The sequence below is a fragment of the Mastomys coucha genome, unplaced genomic scaffold, assembly GCF_008632895.1.
Source record: "Mastomys coucha isolate ucsf_1 unplaced genomic scaffold, UCSF_Mcou_1 pScaffold12, whole genome shotgun sequence".
Classification (NCBI taxonomy): domain Eukaryota; kingdom Metazoa; phylum Chordata; class Mammalia; order Rodentia; family Muridae; genus Mastomys; species Mastomys coucha.
In genome coordinates this window covers 84707309-84724261 of record NW_022196894.1, presented here as the reverse complement: position 1 = coordinate 84724261, position 16953 = coordinate 84707309, and the positions used below count along the sequence as shown (strand labels likewise).

General features: G+C 40.6%; 1 protein-coding gene across 1 annotated transcript in view; it reads left to right on the top strand.

The window, feature by feature from the left end:
* Ltn1 (listerin E3 ubiquitin protein ligase 1) overlaps nucleotides 1-16953 on the top strand; it is a 69680-nt gene that overhangs the window by 19591 nt on the left and 33136 nt on the right. Inside the window, exons 9-17 of the mRNA XM_031364320.1 lie at nucleotides 694-829; nucleotides 3560-4363; nucleotides 4786-4827; nucleotides 7532-7721; nucleotides 8235-8474; nucleotides 9651-9804; nucleotides 10571-10715; nucleotides 11340-11526; nucleotides 13390-13549. Coding sequence (XP_031220180.1) covers nucleotides 694-829; nucleotides 3560-4363; nucleotides 4786-4827; nucleotides 7532-7721; nucleotides 8235-8474; nucleotides 9651-9804; nucleotides 10571-10715; nucleotides 11340-11526; nucleotides 13390-13549 — 2058 coding nt within the window. The remainder of the gene's footprint in view (nucleotides 1-693; nucleotides 830-3559; nucleotides 4364-4785; nucleotides 4828-7531; nucleotides 7722-8234; nucleotides 8475-9650; nucleotides 9805-10570; nucleotides 10716-11339; nucleotides 11527-13389; nucleotides 13550-16953) is intronic.

The window sequence follows — 16953 nt, the reverse complement described above, 5'->3', positions numbered from 1 at the left end:
CTTAGGGGACTGGGGTTATAGGACTGGACTGCAGCCTCTTAGGGGACTGGGGTTATAGGACTGGACTGTAGCCAACCCAGTTCTGTTTTTGAAAACTGTCCAAGCTTTTGTGGTAGTATCCTGTACAAAGATAAAAACAGTTAAGTGTCTAGATGGAAGTGAGTATTAGAATATGGAAATGACCATATTCTAAATGAGTCATAGTATTTTCATATTGACAGATATAGATGCCCAAATCCATGTTAGAGCTGCTGAAGATCTGTGATGTGACTCACCACCTAGAAGCATGTGTGAGGTCCAGGTCCCAGGTTCCAAAAAGTTACTTCTGTTTAACACTTTGAAAAAGTTTACCGCATTTATTGTTCAATGAATGACATGCAGACTTTATCATGATCAATTATGATAATTAATAATTATAACTAATTGTTATAATTAATAATTAAACATTAATAATTAGATATCACATTTTAAATATCATAATCGCATGTTTCCTCTTTCATAGGTTTGAAAATAAGTTCTTTTTCTAATTCTTGACATTCACATTCTCATCAGCTATAATATTTTTGGTTGCTCTTTTTAGTTTCAAGAATTTGACTTTAAGGTCTATTCAGTACGATTCCTTTTTAATGTCTTTTTTGATTTTGAGCTCTTCTTTTCTTCTTGGAAGAATAATCCTCAATTATTATTTCCTAGGCTGTCAACAGAGAGGACCAAATCGAGCTCTTCTGAGTGCTCAGCTGTCATCTCAGCATTTTTTGAATGCTTCCGGTTTATAATGCAACAGAACTTAGGCGAGGAGGAGATGGTGCAGATGCTTATCAACGAGCAGGTGCGTCTGCCAGTCAGCCGGCTTTGCACACAAGGACTCAAGCTCACAGTGTCCTCTTGACGGTTTTTAGTAGTAAGCCTTCCAAATGACTTCACTTTAATGTTTACACGTTGAATATTATTTTATGCATACGAGTACACCATTGCTCGCATCAGACCCCATTACAGATGGTTCTGAGCCACCATGTGGTTCCTGGGAATTGAGCTCAGGTCCTCTGGAAGAGCAGTTAGAGCTCTTAACTGCTGAGCCATCTCTCCAGCCTTGAATAGTATATTTCTGACTGTATAAATAAAAGTTCTATACTGTCAGTTGTTATTGTAATATCCATAGACTAATCTACCATATCCTGTCTCTGGATTTAAATCCCTGACTTCTTTTTTTTTTAAAGATTTATTTATTTATTTTATGTATATGTGTATACACTGTAACTGTATAGATAGTTGTGAGCCTTCATCTGGTTGTTGGGAATTGACTTTTAGGACCCCACTAATACCGGGCAGCCCTGCTCTTTCCCTGCTCCCTCTGGCCCAAAGATTTATAAGTACACTGTAGCTGTCTTCAGCTGCACCAGAAGAGGGCGTTAGACCTCATTTCAGGTGGTTGTGAGGTTGTGAGAAACCACCATGTGGTTTCTGGGATTTGAACTCAGGACCTCTGGAAGAGCAGTCAGTGCTCTTAACCGCTGAGCCATCTCTCCAACCCAATCCCTGACTTCTTTATAAAGAGACAGTGCAAAACAAAAGTTACATGGTGCTTTTGGTGATGTGTAGTGAGGTTTCAATTATTCAATAATAATCTTGTTATTTCTAAAATGCTCATATGTATTTATCCTTTTATGAACAGTTCTATTTGACTATGAGATAAGGGCAGGCTCTGTGATTCTAGAAGCCTGTATATTTGATAATATCTTAGATTTTCTCTCTTTGGCTTTTCGGAACAGAGTTTCTTTAGCCCTGGCTGTCCTGGAATTAGCTCTATAGTCCAGGCTGGCCTTGGACTCAGACTTCATCCTGCCTCTGCTGTACTGGGATTAAAGTTATGTGCTGGGGGCTGAAGAGATGGCTCAGTGGTTAAGAGCATTGACTGTTCTTCCAGAGGTCCTGAGTTCAATTCCCAGCAAACACATGTTTGCTGCAACCATCTGCAGTAGGACCCGATGCCCTCTTCTGGTGTATCTGAAGACAGTGACAGTGTACTCATATAAATAAAATAAGTAAATCTTATTTTTTTTAAAAAAGGTATGTGCCACCACTGTCCAGCTGTCTCTCTCTTTCTTAAAGATTTTATGTGTATTTGTGGGGTGTGGCTATATGCCTGTGTGAGTGTAGGCACCTGATGATCTAGATGAAGGATTCAAATCCCCTGGAGCTAGAGTTAGAGGTGGTTGTAAAGTAGCTGTTATTGGTGCTGGGAACTGAACTGTAGACATCTACAAAAGCAATTCATGCTCTTAACTACTGAGCCATCTCTCTAGCCCCATTACCATCTTTTACCTGCCTGCCTGCTTCCCCTCCCCCTCTCTTTCTTTCTTTCTTCCTTTTTTTCTTTCTTTCTTTGTTTCTTTCTTTCTTTTGTTTCCTTTCTCTCTTTCCCTCTTTCCCTCCCTCCTTTTCTCCCTTCCTTCCTTCTTTCTTTCATTTTCTCTCCAGGATTTTGAGACAGGATTTCTTTGTGTAGTCCTGGCAGTCCTGGAACTTACTTTGTAGAGCTCCATCTGGCTCCATCTTTTACCTTTCTAATTCAGGAAAAGTATTCTGAATTTTTGGTGCCTAAGTGCTCCAATTATCTTTCAAATGACTACAGTCTATTTATTATTTATACAAGGTCTTATGTAGCCTGACCTAGCCATCAACTTCCTGTGTAGCCAAGCAATATGCGTGTTAAGGAAGCCAAGTGCTTCCACTTCCCCAGGGCTGGAATTACAGGTATATACCACTTCACCTGGCAGGCTTCTAGTCTTGTATGTTTTTTTGTATCTTTCAATTAAGTGAGAAAAATGCAAAAACCAATTGATCTTAGAAGATACAAAGAAAATTGGATTATACATCAAAATTGAGGTGGAATAGAGTGAAATTGTCAAACTTTGTGAATGATTGGAAAATATTTGAGTTACTGTTTTCAGATATATGAGGGGAAAAATAGTTATGACCAAATAGGAGGAGGAAGGAGGGAAAGGAGGGAGGAAGAGAGAAAGTGTATGAGAGAGAGAGAAAAAGAGAGAGAGGGGACACGCATGAGCACGTGTGCGCGCGCGTGTCTGTGTGAGTGCCAGAGGATGATTTCTTGTATCATTTCTTAGGATTCCACTCCTCTTGCTTTTTTGGTTTTTGGAGACAGGGTTTCTCTGTGTAGCCCTGGCTGTCCTAGAACTCAATCTGTAGACCAGGCTGGCCTCGAACTCAGAAATCCGCCTGCGTCTGCCTCCCAAGTGCTGGGATTAAAGGCGTCCGCCGCCACCACCACCCTGCTCCTCTTGCTTTTTGTAGCAGGCTTGAAATGCACAGATTTGTTGGGTAGGCTGTCTGGCCAGTGAACCCAGGGGTCTGACTGGCTTTTCTTTTTTCTTTAACATATATTTTGGGGATTGAACTGAGGTCTTCATCTTTGCTTGGCATGCACTTTACTGACTGGGCCATCTCCCTGCTCCTCAAATAGGAGGCTTTATACTGCTTTAACTTTGTTTAAACTCTCTTGAAAACTAAAATTTAAAATTTGTTCCTTCTCTTTCAGTTGATCCCATTTATTGATACAGTTCTCAAAGACTCAGGATTGCAACATGGGCCGCTGTTTACCCATTTAGCAGAAACATTAAATTCTTGGGAAACCAAAGCAGATGTAGACCAAGATGCTGAAACTGTCTACAACTTGGAGAATGTTCTGCTAAATTTCTGGGAAAGACTGTCAGAGATCTGCATTGAGAAAATCAGTGAGCCAGAAGCAAATGTGAAGTCTGTTTTGGGTGTGTCTAACCTAGTAGGGGTCCTTCAGAAGCCAGCGAGCTCACTGAAGTCAATCAGAAAGAAAAATAGTAAGGTCAGGTTTGCCATCGATACACCTGAAGCTCCTAAAGGGAATGAGAAATGTGTGTCTTCAGAAGGAGAGAACAGCGAAGGCTCTGAAAGAGGGGCTGAATCTTCTCTCAGTAATAAATCTTCAGTATCTCCTTTAAGGAAAAAACCTCTGGAGGACTTAGTCTGTAAACTTGCAGAGGTGAGCATTAGCTTTGTCAATGAGCAGAAGTCAGAGCAACACCTGCAGTTTCTCTCTACACTGCTTGATTCCTTCTCCTCAGGCCAAGTATTTAAAATTCTCCTTAGTGACAAACAGAAGAATGTTGTCAAAGCCAAACCTCTGGAAATAACCAAACTTGCAGACAAAAATCCTGCAGTTCAGTTCTTATATCATAAATTGATAGGCTGGCTAAATGAGAGCCAGAAGGAGGACGGGGGCTTCCTGGTGGACATCTTGTATAGTGCCCTTCGATGCTGTGACAGTGGTGTGGAAAGGAAAGAAGTCTTGGATGATCTAACCAAGGTACGACTGTCATCTATTATAAAGGTTCTTATGGGGCATGATGAGAATAAGCATGGCAGCTGTGTGTGGGTCATTTAAAGACAGCATGGTCTTCGCTAACTTGGGAAGTACTGATGAGTTCCACAAGGACAAAAGGTTGATAACAAGAGAGTTCTTAGCCGGGTAGTGGTGGCCCAGCCTTTAATCCCAGGCGGATTTCTGAGTTCGAGCTCAGCCTGGTCTACAGAGTGAATTCCAGGACAGCCAGGACTACACAGAGAAACCCTGTCTTGGGGGAAAAAAAAAAACAAAAAACAAAAAACAAAAAAAAACCAAAAAGAAAAATTGAGTTCTTTAGCCGCACTGCCTACAGCGAGGCAGCTTGTTTTGGATGTGCAGAGCTTCCGTCATGTTTTCAAAGCTTGTGCATTTGTCTTTTTCAGGAGGAGCTGAAGTGGAGTGCTCTTCTTCAGGTCATTGAAAAGGTATTTTAAGCTCTCCTCCTCGCTCCGTTCTTCCTTTTTCTATTTTTGTGTGTGAATATAGAGATTGAAACCCCAGTCTTCGTCTCATGCTGACTGTGGTCAGGCGTCTGATAGAGCACATCCTCACCACTGTTAGTCTCATGAGGAACCGGCTCTGAAGAAGCCACTTGTCTTTTAGCTGTTGAGACAGCGTTGTGTGGTGTTCTAAGGGGGCTCCTCAAGGTCTGTAGAAATTAAGTGAATGATTCTAGTTCTGACTGTAAACATCTGGAAATTCTTTTTCCGATGTGGAGGGCTGTGCAGGGTGTGAGAATGCCTCAGCCTTGTGCAGTTTGCTATAAGAAAAGTGATAATAAAGGAACCAGATGAAATCAAAGGATGCAATTCAGAAAAATTTCAAAAGGCTTTGGTATTCTTTTCTAGTGATGATTTAAATGGCATAGCTAAGTAGATGTTTCTAATGAATTACTTAAAACACCTCCTCTTAGAGCAGATTTTATGATTTGTTTAGTTTACATGAATTTGTGTTTTTCTTTTTTTAAAGTGGTAGTGAAAAACACAAAACAAAATTAACTATCCTAATAATTTCTTTCCTTGTATTCCATTTTGCTCTGTTAGGGATTGAATCCAGAGCCTCAAACATGCTTACCAAGCATTCTATCACTGAGCTATGCTTCAATCCCGTTGTATTTCTATGTAGAGTTCAGAGATTATAAAGTATAGTCACATCGTTGTTTAATTTTCCCAACCTTTTTCATTTTGTGAAACTACATCATGGTTGTTACTGTACCTCAAAGGTAGAGCACTTGCCAACTGTGTTTGAGGTCCCAGGTTTGATTTGTAGCAGTACAAAAAGTGAAAAAATAAATAGACAAAACCCCCTTTCAATTATGTTTATATAATTCCCAGGTTTGCCAGTCGGTTTACCTTTTACAAAATGTAAGTGCAGACTATGTTTTGACTGTTTACTGAGAATTACAGCTTCCAGGCACACGATTACTTTTCTTTAGTATTCTGTAAGCAAGCTACATGAAGAGCTAGAGTAGCTGCTTGATAGGTTGTGAATCAGTACAAAGAGAGTCAGTAGTTTAATAAGAGTCAACTGATGCAGACTCAGTGGGTAACGGTGCTTGCTGAGCCCGTGCCCTGAGTTTGATCCCAGGGACCCACGTGCTTGAAGGAAAGAAGCAATTATTGCAGTTTGTCCTATGATCTCCATACCTGGGCACACATGCACACACACAAACACACATGCTACAAATGTAATTTTTTAAAATTAAGAAAAGAATAAATTGGGGCGGGAGAGATGGTTCAGCGGTTAAGAGCACTGATTGCTCTTCCAAAGGTCCTGAGTTCAAATCCCAACAACCACATGGTGGCTCACAACCATCTGTAATGAGATCTTATGCCCTCTTCTGGAGTGTGAAGACAGCTACAGTGTACTTATGTATAATAAATAAATAGATCTTAAAAGAAAAGAATAAACCTGTATCTACCCACTTGGTATCAGCTGGATGTGCCTGGTCATGTAGGCGCTCATATCTGTTTAGAAGAGCGTCTTCCTGAGTAGTGTTTGTAAGATTCCAGTTCTGGGCTCCTGGGACTTCTGACTGTCCTGGCTTAGAGCTGCATAGAGTCTTTGAGTAGCTGCACTAATGCACTGTGACTCTAACACTCATGTCTCACTAACTTGAGAGACATTTTACTTAGAAAGTTGTTTTCTCTATGGGAGGGAAATCTGAAGATTAAACCTGTTGGTCTACAAATCAGGAAGTGGGCCCAGGTTGGTTGAGAGACTTGTCAAAGATCATAAGGCTAGCTTATTGATAAGGCTTAGATTGAAATGTTAGCTCTGATTGTCTAATTTTTTAGTATAAAAGATAAGCGGTTTTTAGTCACTACCCAACGTGCACTTGGGTTTTCTTTTTTTCAGGCTTTGAAATGAACCAAGTTGCAAACCCTTTCTTCTCAGCCTTTAAAGCAAAAGAAGCTCTGGGAACATGGATCAGCATGGTTTTGGGGGTGGATTTACAAGTTTTTTTTTCTCTCTTCCCACTCAACAAAAATAAAAAAGTTACCATTAGATACTTGGCCCTAGGTACTCTGTTTAAGAGATTCTGGGGATGTAAAGCCGCTTTGTTAAATATTGAAGTAGTTGGCCATTATATATTAATTGTCCCTTAATTTTAGAAAAACTAATGAACAAAAATATACCATTAAGAGGCCGTTTATAAACTGTCTTCAGAGTTTATTCATTGTTCTTTGAACATATCTTCAGAATTGGTAGCAGGTATCCAAGAAGTTTAAAACAGTGTCTGTCGACAAGGAACTCACAGTCTTATTGGAAAGACAAGACACACACACAGATGAAATAGTTATATAATAATGCTTCCCAGTACGTGCTTTAGAAAGTCAGGCAAAAGTAGTTGGCTTGGACAGAGAGAAGAAAGTTTGTCTTGGGCTAGGATGGATGGGGAGATTTTGAAAAACAGGTGGGATTTGTATGGATTTTGATGTGTGGGAATCTGTGTGGTTGGGGTAATGTAACAAAGCTGGGGAGTGATTGTCACCAGGGTTACTGGGGGCAGGAAGACAGCAGTGGGGAGAGCCTGGGCCACGGGATTAAGGGAGCCAGTAGGATCAGCACACTAATCTGGACATGTCTTTTGATCTTGCTTCTAATCTTTAATTTTATGGTTTTTAGGCATGTTCTAGTTCAGATAAACATGCTTTAGTAATTCCTTGGCTAAAAGGCAGTATTCTTGGAGAGAAATTGGTTGCCTTGGCAGACTGTCTTTGTGGTAAGGACTTGGAATCCACGATATCTTCCGAGTCTCACTCATCAGAACAGTGGAATCTGCTCAGACTGGCATTATCCCAACGCGTTAACAACGGTAGGGAATACAGTTTCGGCTTCTAGCAGGGTTGGTAATCCTTTCTGCCTCCTGGGGGCATTCCATACTTTTAATTTGAATATTAGTGGTAGAGATAAGAGATATTTTCTCACATACCTTACATTTGTTATAAATATTGTGTTTATTATATGGTATGTCTCAAGATATATAATGTTATTCATTTTGATTTAAAATTCTTTGAATATAATAAAGTAGCCCACTCTTGAATTTTATAGTCGGTTGCTGGGTTTTACTTTAAAATTGCTTTTTAAAACTTGAGAGCTTTTACGTGTTAGAAGGCAGGTTGGCTTTTTAAATATTTTTGTTGTTTAATATATATATATATATAATTATGTGTATACATACATATATATGTGGTTTTAAAAAGTAAGTACAAAACATTAGAAAAAAATCTACATGATTGCTAGCCCAGGGAAAGATATTTTCAAAATACATTGTTAATACTCTTCATTTTCTGTATCTTTCTTTTCTTTTTTTCTTTTTTTTTTGTAGATTACTTGATTGGAGAAGTATATGTTGAAAGAATTATTGTTAAACTTCATGAGACTTTATCTAAAACAAAGGATTTATCAGAAGCGGCACACAGTGACTCCTCAGTGTCTTTTGTCTGTGATGTGGTTCACAGCTTCTTCAGCTCAGCAGGAGGAGGCTTGCTAATGCCACCGTCTGAGGACTTGTTGTTAACTCTCTTTCAGTTATGTGCTCAGAGCAAAGAACGGACTGGCTTGCCAGGTAAGAGCCTACTGCTCACATATGTTGTTGGGAGTCTCAGGCTCTGACCTCCATGGTGAGTGTAAGTGCCCAGGCTTTATTACTTGAATTGTAATGTGTTTTCAGTTTAAAGAACTTTGAGAAAATATTACTGTCATATTTTTAGCTCTAAAAACCCAGCTAAAAATAAATATGTAGATGATATTTCTAAAGTGCATGCTTGATATCAAGGAAACCGTTTGCAAGGGGCCATACTGGATGATTTAGTCTTAGCCTCTTCACTCAGTAGCACTAACAAGGGACTTCATTTCTTTTAAAATTATACTTGTTTGGTTTGTGTGGGCATTTGTTGTTCACTGTGAACTGTGTGGGAGTTAGTTCTCTCCTCCTTTCACTTGGGTGTCAGCAATAGAACTCAGGTACTTAGGCTTAGGGCCAGCAGGGAGATCTGCTTGCCTCTGCTCTCAAGTGCTGGGATTAAAGTGTGCACCACTGTGCCTGCTGTACCTCATTTCTCAATGACTCTATTTCCTTATTTATAAAGGAATAAGAATACGAATACTGGATCTTTTATTATAAAATGTATTAAGTCTCGATTATGAAAAATGAAATTGAAATTGTCTTGTAAGGACTAAGTTTTTGCTTTCTGTATTCAAGTTTATCTGAGAAAGGGGCAGGAAAAAAAAGGACTATTAATAAGGCTGGGCATGGTGGTGCATGTCTTTAATCCTAGCACTTAGGAGGCTCAGACTGGACAGTCTCTATGAGTTTGAGGCTAACTTAGTTCACATAGTGAGGTCCAGGCCAGCCAGAGCTACCCAGGGAGACCCTGTCACAAAAATGAACAAAAACTCTACTAATACCATTGATGGATAGTTCTCCTCCCCTAATCCTTTCTTTAATCCTAACTTTTCTGTTGGAAAGAGTAACCTGTCAAAGATACCTGCTCTTGGTAAGGAGGTTCAGGATAGGGAAAATAGCTGCCTTATCATTCTACAGTACTGTGGTACAGGCTAGCTTGCATTATTCTGTGAATATGACAGTTAATTTCTTTTGTTAATGAGCTTAATTTTGTATTTTGTTTTAAAATAACATTTTAAAGATCTCAGATCTACAGCAAATTTGTTTCTGATGTTTTATACTGAAAAGAGTTTAGTTAGTGAGATTACAAATTATCGCTAATACCTTGATTTTTAGATTTTCTGATCTGTAAACTGAAGAATACTTTGCTTTCTGGTGTAAATTTATTGGTCCATCAAACTGCAAGTACATATGAGCAGAGCACCTTCCTACGTTTGTCTGTTCTGTGGCTTAAGGACCAGGTTCAGTCTTCAGCTTTGGATAACATGAGGTAACGTTTTGTGCTCAGTTGCATGGTGTCTCTTATATACTGTCTCCTGGCTGTGGGAATGCGTGCCCATATTCCCAACCCTCAGACAGATCACAAATTGAGGCCGTTCTGGACTATGTAGTGAGAATCCAGTCTTAAGAAGGAAAAAAGTTCATGGTTAGTGAGTTCCAATCTGTTTAAGACATTTATAAAACTAGACTGTCCAGATTTTTTTTTTTTAAAAAAATTTGTCTTAAAAGTTGTCAACAGAGCAATTATTTACCTGCTAAACTATCTGTAGTCAGTAGCATGGTTGTGATATTATTCTGTGTTAAATATTTTGTATTGTTCACTGTGATCTTTAATGGCCCCCAGACATACTAATTGTCCTTGGTTGTTCATTTTTAAGATACTAGGTTATAAGAATATTTTATGTAGATGTCCATGTAATCAACTTGAAAACAATGCATGCAGTCTTTGGGGTTAGGTAAAATAACCATCCTCTTAGCATTCAGGAAGGTAGTTGTGTTTCAAGCATTCCATATCTGAAAACAGTCATCCGCTCCACCCTGAGATAGAAGCATCGCCCAGCTTCACATTATAAATGTGAGATTGAGCCAAGGTTTTGAGTCTCTGTGTCTGAGGTATGGTGGGCGGTAGGACAGATCACATCTCTCTCTGTGTTCTTCTGTGCTCAAGCACTACTTCTCTAATTGGATGTTTAATGTGTATTAGATTGGGGAACTGCTTGTACCCTAACTCTAGCACTTGTTTGCATTGATTTTAGTCTTCAGGTCCTCTTGTCTGCTGCTGGAGATCTGCTGAGTACTCTTATAGAGAGTGAGGACACTTCTCTTCCTGGAGTTTACATTGGAAGTGTAATTCCCAGTGACCGCGAGTGGGAAAAGATGAGGCAGGCGCTGCCTGTTCAGGTGTGTCTGACGCTGCACGCTGCAGTGTGCGTCTCATTCTGGATTTCTAGTCAATTCAGGCTTCAGTTTTTTATCCTGGATTAGAAAAAAACAGTTAAGGGGGCTGGTGAGATGGCTCAGTGGGTAAGAGCACCGACTGCTCTTCCGAAGGTTGTGAGTTCAAATCTCAGCAACCACATGGTGGCTCACAACCACCCATAATGAAATCTGATGCCCTTTTCTGGTGCATCTGAAGACAGCTACAGTGTACTCATTTATAATAATAATAAATAAATCTATAAAAAAAGAAAGAAAGAAAAAAACAGTTAAGGATTTTTTGCATTGCTCTGAACATTAATAACAGTTGTTATTAATGAAAATATGTCTTTCGACACTGGTGTCAGCGTCATGTAAAGAGGAGTAAGGTCTGGTTCTCTTAGGGAATCGTGAAGTGTGCGTAGTGTTGACTGCTCTGATACAAACCACGCTTCTGAGCTACTGCATTTTTACATAAATTGCTTATTCCAGTAGCTTCATGAACAAAAGAAACTGGATGAATATAATGAACAAAGTTGGAAATGTATAAATGAAGCAGTTTAGAATACCTAATGAATTTGCATATAACTGAGTGTGTTCTGTTTATAGTGGTTACACAGACCTCTCTTAGAGGGAAGGCTGAGTTTAAATTATGAATGCTTCAAGATGGATTTTAAGGAACAGGACACAAAGACTCTTCCCAACCATTTGTGTACTTCATCATTATTGAGCAAAATGATCCTAGTTGCATGGAAGAAGAAACTAGTCCTGGAAAACAATGTCCTTGAGAAAATAAGTAAGTATCTGCAAAGGCTCAGGTAGACATTCTGTGATCTTGTTTGGTGATCAGCATAATTTGGTTTAAATTGTATTTAAACCAGTTATCTTATTCAAGCTGGCATAACATCAGAGTAAGGAGACGCTGGGCCATGTGCCCTGAGGAAAGTAGGTGTGATGTCAGGACTCTGAAATTGCTCTTGGGTGCTGAACACCATGGCTCTCATTATTTTACTGGCAAGTAAGGACTCAAATATTGAATCTCAAGATTTAGAACCTCAGCATATTTCCCTATTCATAGGATTGTAGGTGTGTCCTGTACATAGTATTCAAGATAAAAAATTTGCATACATTTGAGAGACTACATGTTCTTTGAAAGAAAGATGAAACTTCATTTGGCTATAGAATGCCACATTTAATTTACATTGCTGCTCTGTCCAAACATAAGGCTAGACCTAGATGACTTGTTCGTGTTGTGTTAAGCTCTTGTATTATTTTAATGAGTTTGTGTATATGTGGGCACTCCTGGAAGCCAGAAGACCATTTTTCATTGCCGTTGAAGCGAGTGTTATAGGCAGTTTTGAGTGGGCTGACATGATGGCTGTGGTCTGGCATGGGTGCTAGGAAGCAAACATGGCAAGTGCTCTTAACTGCTGAACCATTGCTCTAGCTCTTCTTTTTTTCTTTTTTTTTCCTTTTTTTTGGTAGACCATTCTGACTTGAACTCACTGAGATCTGCCTGCCTCTTCCTCCAGAGGATGGGGATTGAAGGTGTGTGCTATCTCCACTCTTGGCACAGTTTCTTTTACCTTTTATAACTTGCCAGGTGCACTACAGTAATATCTAGCTTTTTTTTTCCAGTGTCTAGTAAATTAGGGCTCTGTTCGGAAGAGGAGTGGTATTTGCTCTGATATGGGGCCTCACTGAGTTACCATGTTGGTCTCTAATTTCTCCCACCTCAGCCTCTCTGGTGCCTGGGACTATAGGTACACGACACCACACTCCAGGGTTAGGATTAGGGTTAGTGTACTCTTTTATGATAGACAGCTGTTTTCACTTTTATTATTCTTTCAAATCTCAAAGCAATTGGAAAACCAGCTGACAGCTGTTTTTATGAGTGAGCCCAGCGGTTAGAATTGGGTAGCCAGGTGAAAGTGCTCTAAGGGCTAGCCACCATGTCTTGGGTGGGCTAGACTGTATGCCAAGACTATGATGGCTGTGTTTTAAAGCAAGCAAAAGTGAAAGAAGAAATAGCAAGTGCCTGATGGAAGTAGCAGACAGATAGCAAAACACCATCATGCTGAGCAATCCTAGCATCCAGAGAGTAAACAGAGGTTTACTTCAAATGAAGTTTACAAATACGCAGCAGAAATCAGCTGGGGAAACCCAGTGAGGTGTTAGTTGAGTTCCTGTTGAGCCTTGGTCAGGACAGTGTCACCCCAGTAAGGCTTGCATATCTAAGAATGAATAGCATCAAATGGCATCATTCAGAGCAGGCATGTAAAGTCATCTGTCCATCTATCCACTATCAACTCAAGGAGAGAGAGACCCAGGGGGAGCCTCGTCTTGGTCCTCTCTATGGATGAGCAGCTACTGTCCTTTTCCCATTGCAGGCGTTTTTAGGGTGTGGGACAGACAATAATTACGTTGTAGAAACAGATTGCTTTCTCCTTGTTCTCAGTGCCATGTTTTCAGTGCCCTCAGCTGCTTACTAACTTTCTCCTTGGTACAGAGGCCTGTCCCTTAACAAGGAGTTTTGGAGGAGACAAGGAAGAGACTGAAACTCAGCTTTCCACAAGCTTAGATAGTACCTTACAGTTCAGTCAGCTTTGGGTTCTGTACACTGTGTGCCTTTCATAACTGGCTGTGTCCATTCTGTTAGTTGCAGAGCTGCTGTATTCACTACAGTGGTGTGAAGAACTTGACAATCCGCCATCTTTTCTAAGTGGATTTTGTGGAATGCTTCAAAAAATGAATATAACTTATAGCAACTTATCTGTACTTGGTGATACTTCTAGCCTCTTGCAGCTGTTATTTGACAGGTAAGACTCCCTTTCAAGTTGTTTTTAAATTGGCTTTCTCTTCTGTAATATGTAAGCCCAGTTTGTGCTTTTGTTTCAATCAGAGCATTGATCTAAATCCCTTTTAATAGTGTCTTAGTTTGGGTTTTATTGCTGTGAAGAGACACTATGACCAAGTCAGCTCTTATAAAGGAAAACATTTAATTTGGGTTGGCTTACAGTTTGTCCACTATCCTCACGGTGAGAAGCATGACAACATGCAGGTAGACATGGTGCTGGAGAAGGAGCTGAGAGTTCTACATCTTGATCCAAAACCAAGCAAAGGTGACTCTACCATACTAGGTGTAGCTTGAGCATATGAGACCTTAAAGCCCCACCTCCAGAGGTACACACTTCCTCCAACAAGGCTACACTTCCTAATAGTGCCTCTCCCTATGGGCCAAGCATTCAAACATGTGAGTCTATGGGGGCTGAAGACATTGTTTTAATTTGTTACGTGACTGATCTTCCCATTTCTTTCCAATTAAATTTAATTGTACTTTAATTGCTCCTGTAACTTAGATGTTTCTTAATGTTGAGTTTTTCTTCCTCAGATGAGGAAGATGAATTATGAAAACAGTTCTTTTTTTTTTTTTTTTTTTTTTTTTTTTTTTTTTTTTTTTGTTTTTCGAAACAGTGTTTCTCTGTATAGCCCTGGCTTTCCTAGAACTCACTCTGTAGACCAGGCTGGCCTCAAACTCAGAAATCTGCCTGCCTCTGCCTCCCAAGTGCTGGGATCAAAGGCGTGCACCACCACTGCATGGCATGAAAATAGTTCTTGTAGCATTATGGTAGTTAGATGTTGAATGGCATTTATTTTGTTTTAATTTACCAGTATTCTGAATATGCTTTACAGTATAAGGGTACCAGACTTCCTCTGGAGCACCAGTCCATACTAACACAGCTTGTTGGGCATAGGGATGCAGGTGGGAGATAGAGGCAGGCAGATCTCTGTGAGTTAGAGCCAGTTTGGTCTGCATGGCAAGATCCAGGTAGCCAAGTCTACATAGTGAGACCCTGCCTCAACAAAGAGAAGAGGAGAAAAGCCAACCCCAGATACTCACAGCTTCCTCTGCATTTAATAGTACTTCCTTGTCCTTTACTGAGACTCAGTTATTCTCTGTAATGTGTTAGAACGGTGGGTCGTGTCAGGACATACCACACTAGGCCCAAACAGTTCCACGTGTAAGAGGTTTAATTGAGAGGGAGAGGGGGCAGTAGTGGGAGGAGAGGAGGGAGAGAGAGAGAGATTGAGGAATGTTCCCTGTGTATATATATATGGGTTGTGACATATGGCCACAGGTAAAGGTGGGAGGTGAGCCCAATGGATTCTGGGAATATGGTGGCTATTGCCCTGGCAACAGGTCTGTGGACCCACCCATGCATCACCACAGGCTTTGGATGCTCTGACGCTAACATAACTCCCTTTTTGATATTATAAAGAGAAGGAAAGAAAAAGGGAAGGGGAAGCTGGTTGTGAAAAGGGAACGAGGGCATCATGTCTCTTAAGCTACTTCCTGCTGTCTAGGGGCGTTGTCAATGGGGGGTAGCTGGCTTTCACCATCGGGATCCACTTGGTAAACGTTCACATCAGGTTCTTCTGTGGACAGTGGCTGGTAATCCTGTAACAGGAGGTAATTGATAGTTTGGTTAGAAATTTGGAAGAAATGTAGAAACAAGATTAATGAGGCAGGGAGCAAATAATAACACCAGTAAGATGACTAGGAAAGGAGTTACAAACGGGAGTATCCACTTCCATATGGGGTTTCCGAAAATCTCAGAACTGGAGGTCTCACGGTCCCTGAAATTTTATATGTCTGACTGTAGCTCCTGGATTTTATTTCTTACTATCCCAGATTAGTTGACGTAGAAGCAGCATTCTTCTTGGAGGAACAGGCAAAGACCACCTTCTTTAGCTGTCAGGATATCTAGTCCCCGTCTGTTCTGAAGCGCCACGGCTGCCAAAGAATCGATCTGTTTTTGGATAGTAAGCAGTTTCAGACATTTTTTGAAAATTGCTTTGAAACTGAGAAGTGAATTATTATATTGGATCATGGAAGTTGTTATCCCTGCAACTCCAGTACCAACTCCTATGGCTATTCCCATAGCAACCAAGAGTGGCACAACTTGGACTGCCCTCTTATGTTGGGCAGCTATCATATCTACAGCTGGGATTGGCAGGGGTTTGTTTCCCTGGATTACTCCCAGTTCAGGGAAAAGAAGTACTAATGTGCAAACTCCTGACCAGCTAGCAGGTAGGTGACGATATGCCTGAGTGCCACAAAGAATTGACGTGTTTTGGATTGTAGGGCATTGTGGCAGAGATGATATATCAAGGGTTATGGTTTTATTGCAGTCTAGGGAGCTCAGCATTCCCACTAAATGAGTCCCAGAGGCCTTAAAACAGGTTGCCATGCCAAAGAGAGGGACAGAGGTAAGTCATGGCGACACTGGAGCCAGGGCAGCTGACAAAGGGTGAGGTAACATTACTTGGCAGTATCACTGGAGACTGTAAGTGACAATTGTGAGTTAGTTCCAGTGGGTACACATAACCAGCACACCTTAAAGTGTCCAGGTCTGGTGACATTAAGGAGTTGGTATGCCGAGGTCAAAGTCTGAAGTAAAAGGCAAAATGACAAGTTAGTGCCATTTATGAGGGGTGATGTCAAAGAGATGAGGACCTCAGAGTAGCGTCTGATTATCTCCCCTACTTTTCCGATATCCAGGGGTTAGGCAATTGAGACATATTTTCTCTGAATATGGATGGTACTTACTGGGGTCCCGGGCTGGTTTTTATGATAGAGCTTACCAACAACTTCTGTCTCCCACCTGGAATCCCATGGGTCTTGTATGTAGAAGAAGAGTGTCTTGTGGTGTTGATAGAAGAAATGATTGATCTGTGATCCTAGCATATGTATCTGACAAGACCAATATGGGCAGCCCCCATATTTGTCTGGCCATTTTCTACAATAATCTTTTGTCTGGTCAAAGAGAAAGCAAGTATAGAGATCATAATATTTAGATGGGATTACAGATACTGGGATGATAGCAATTTGGATTGGTTCCTGGCATCCAGCTATGGAGCAGTTTCCTGACCCTATTTGGAAAGACTGTTTGTTATCTGTGGGGGTTTCTTGAACCTCGAATCTCCAGATATAAGGGCTACCCTGGATAGAAATGAACAGCAGGGGGAGGATGAGAAACCCATGTCTAATCCAGTGAGGTCGAGCTCGGCTGCTGGAGTGGAGTCTCATTTTCTGGGATTGGGGACAAGGTAGGTGGTCTCATTGTCCTCTGGAGCTTAACAGAGCACAGTCCTGTTAAGATTGATGTGTATAAAGAAGAGTCATTTTTAGGTGGAGGAATGAAAGGTTTGAGGTGAGACA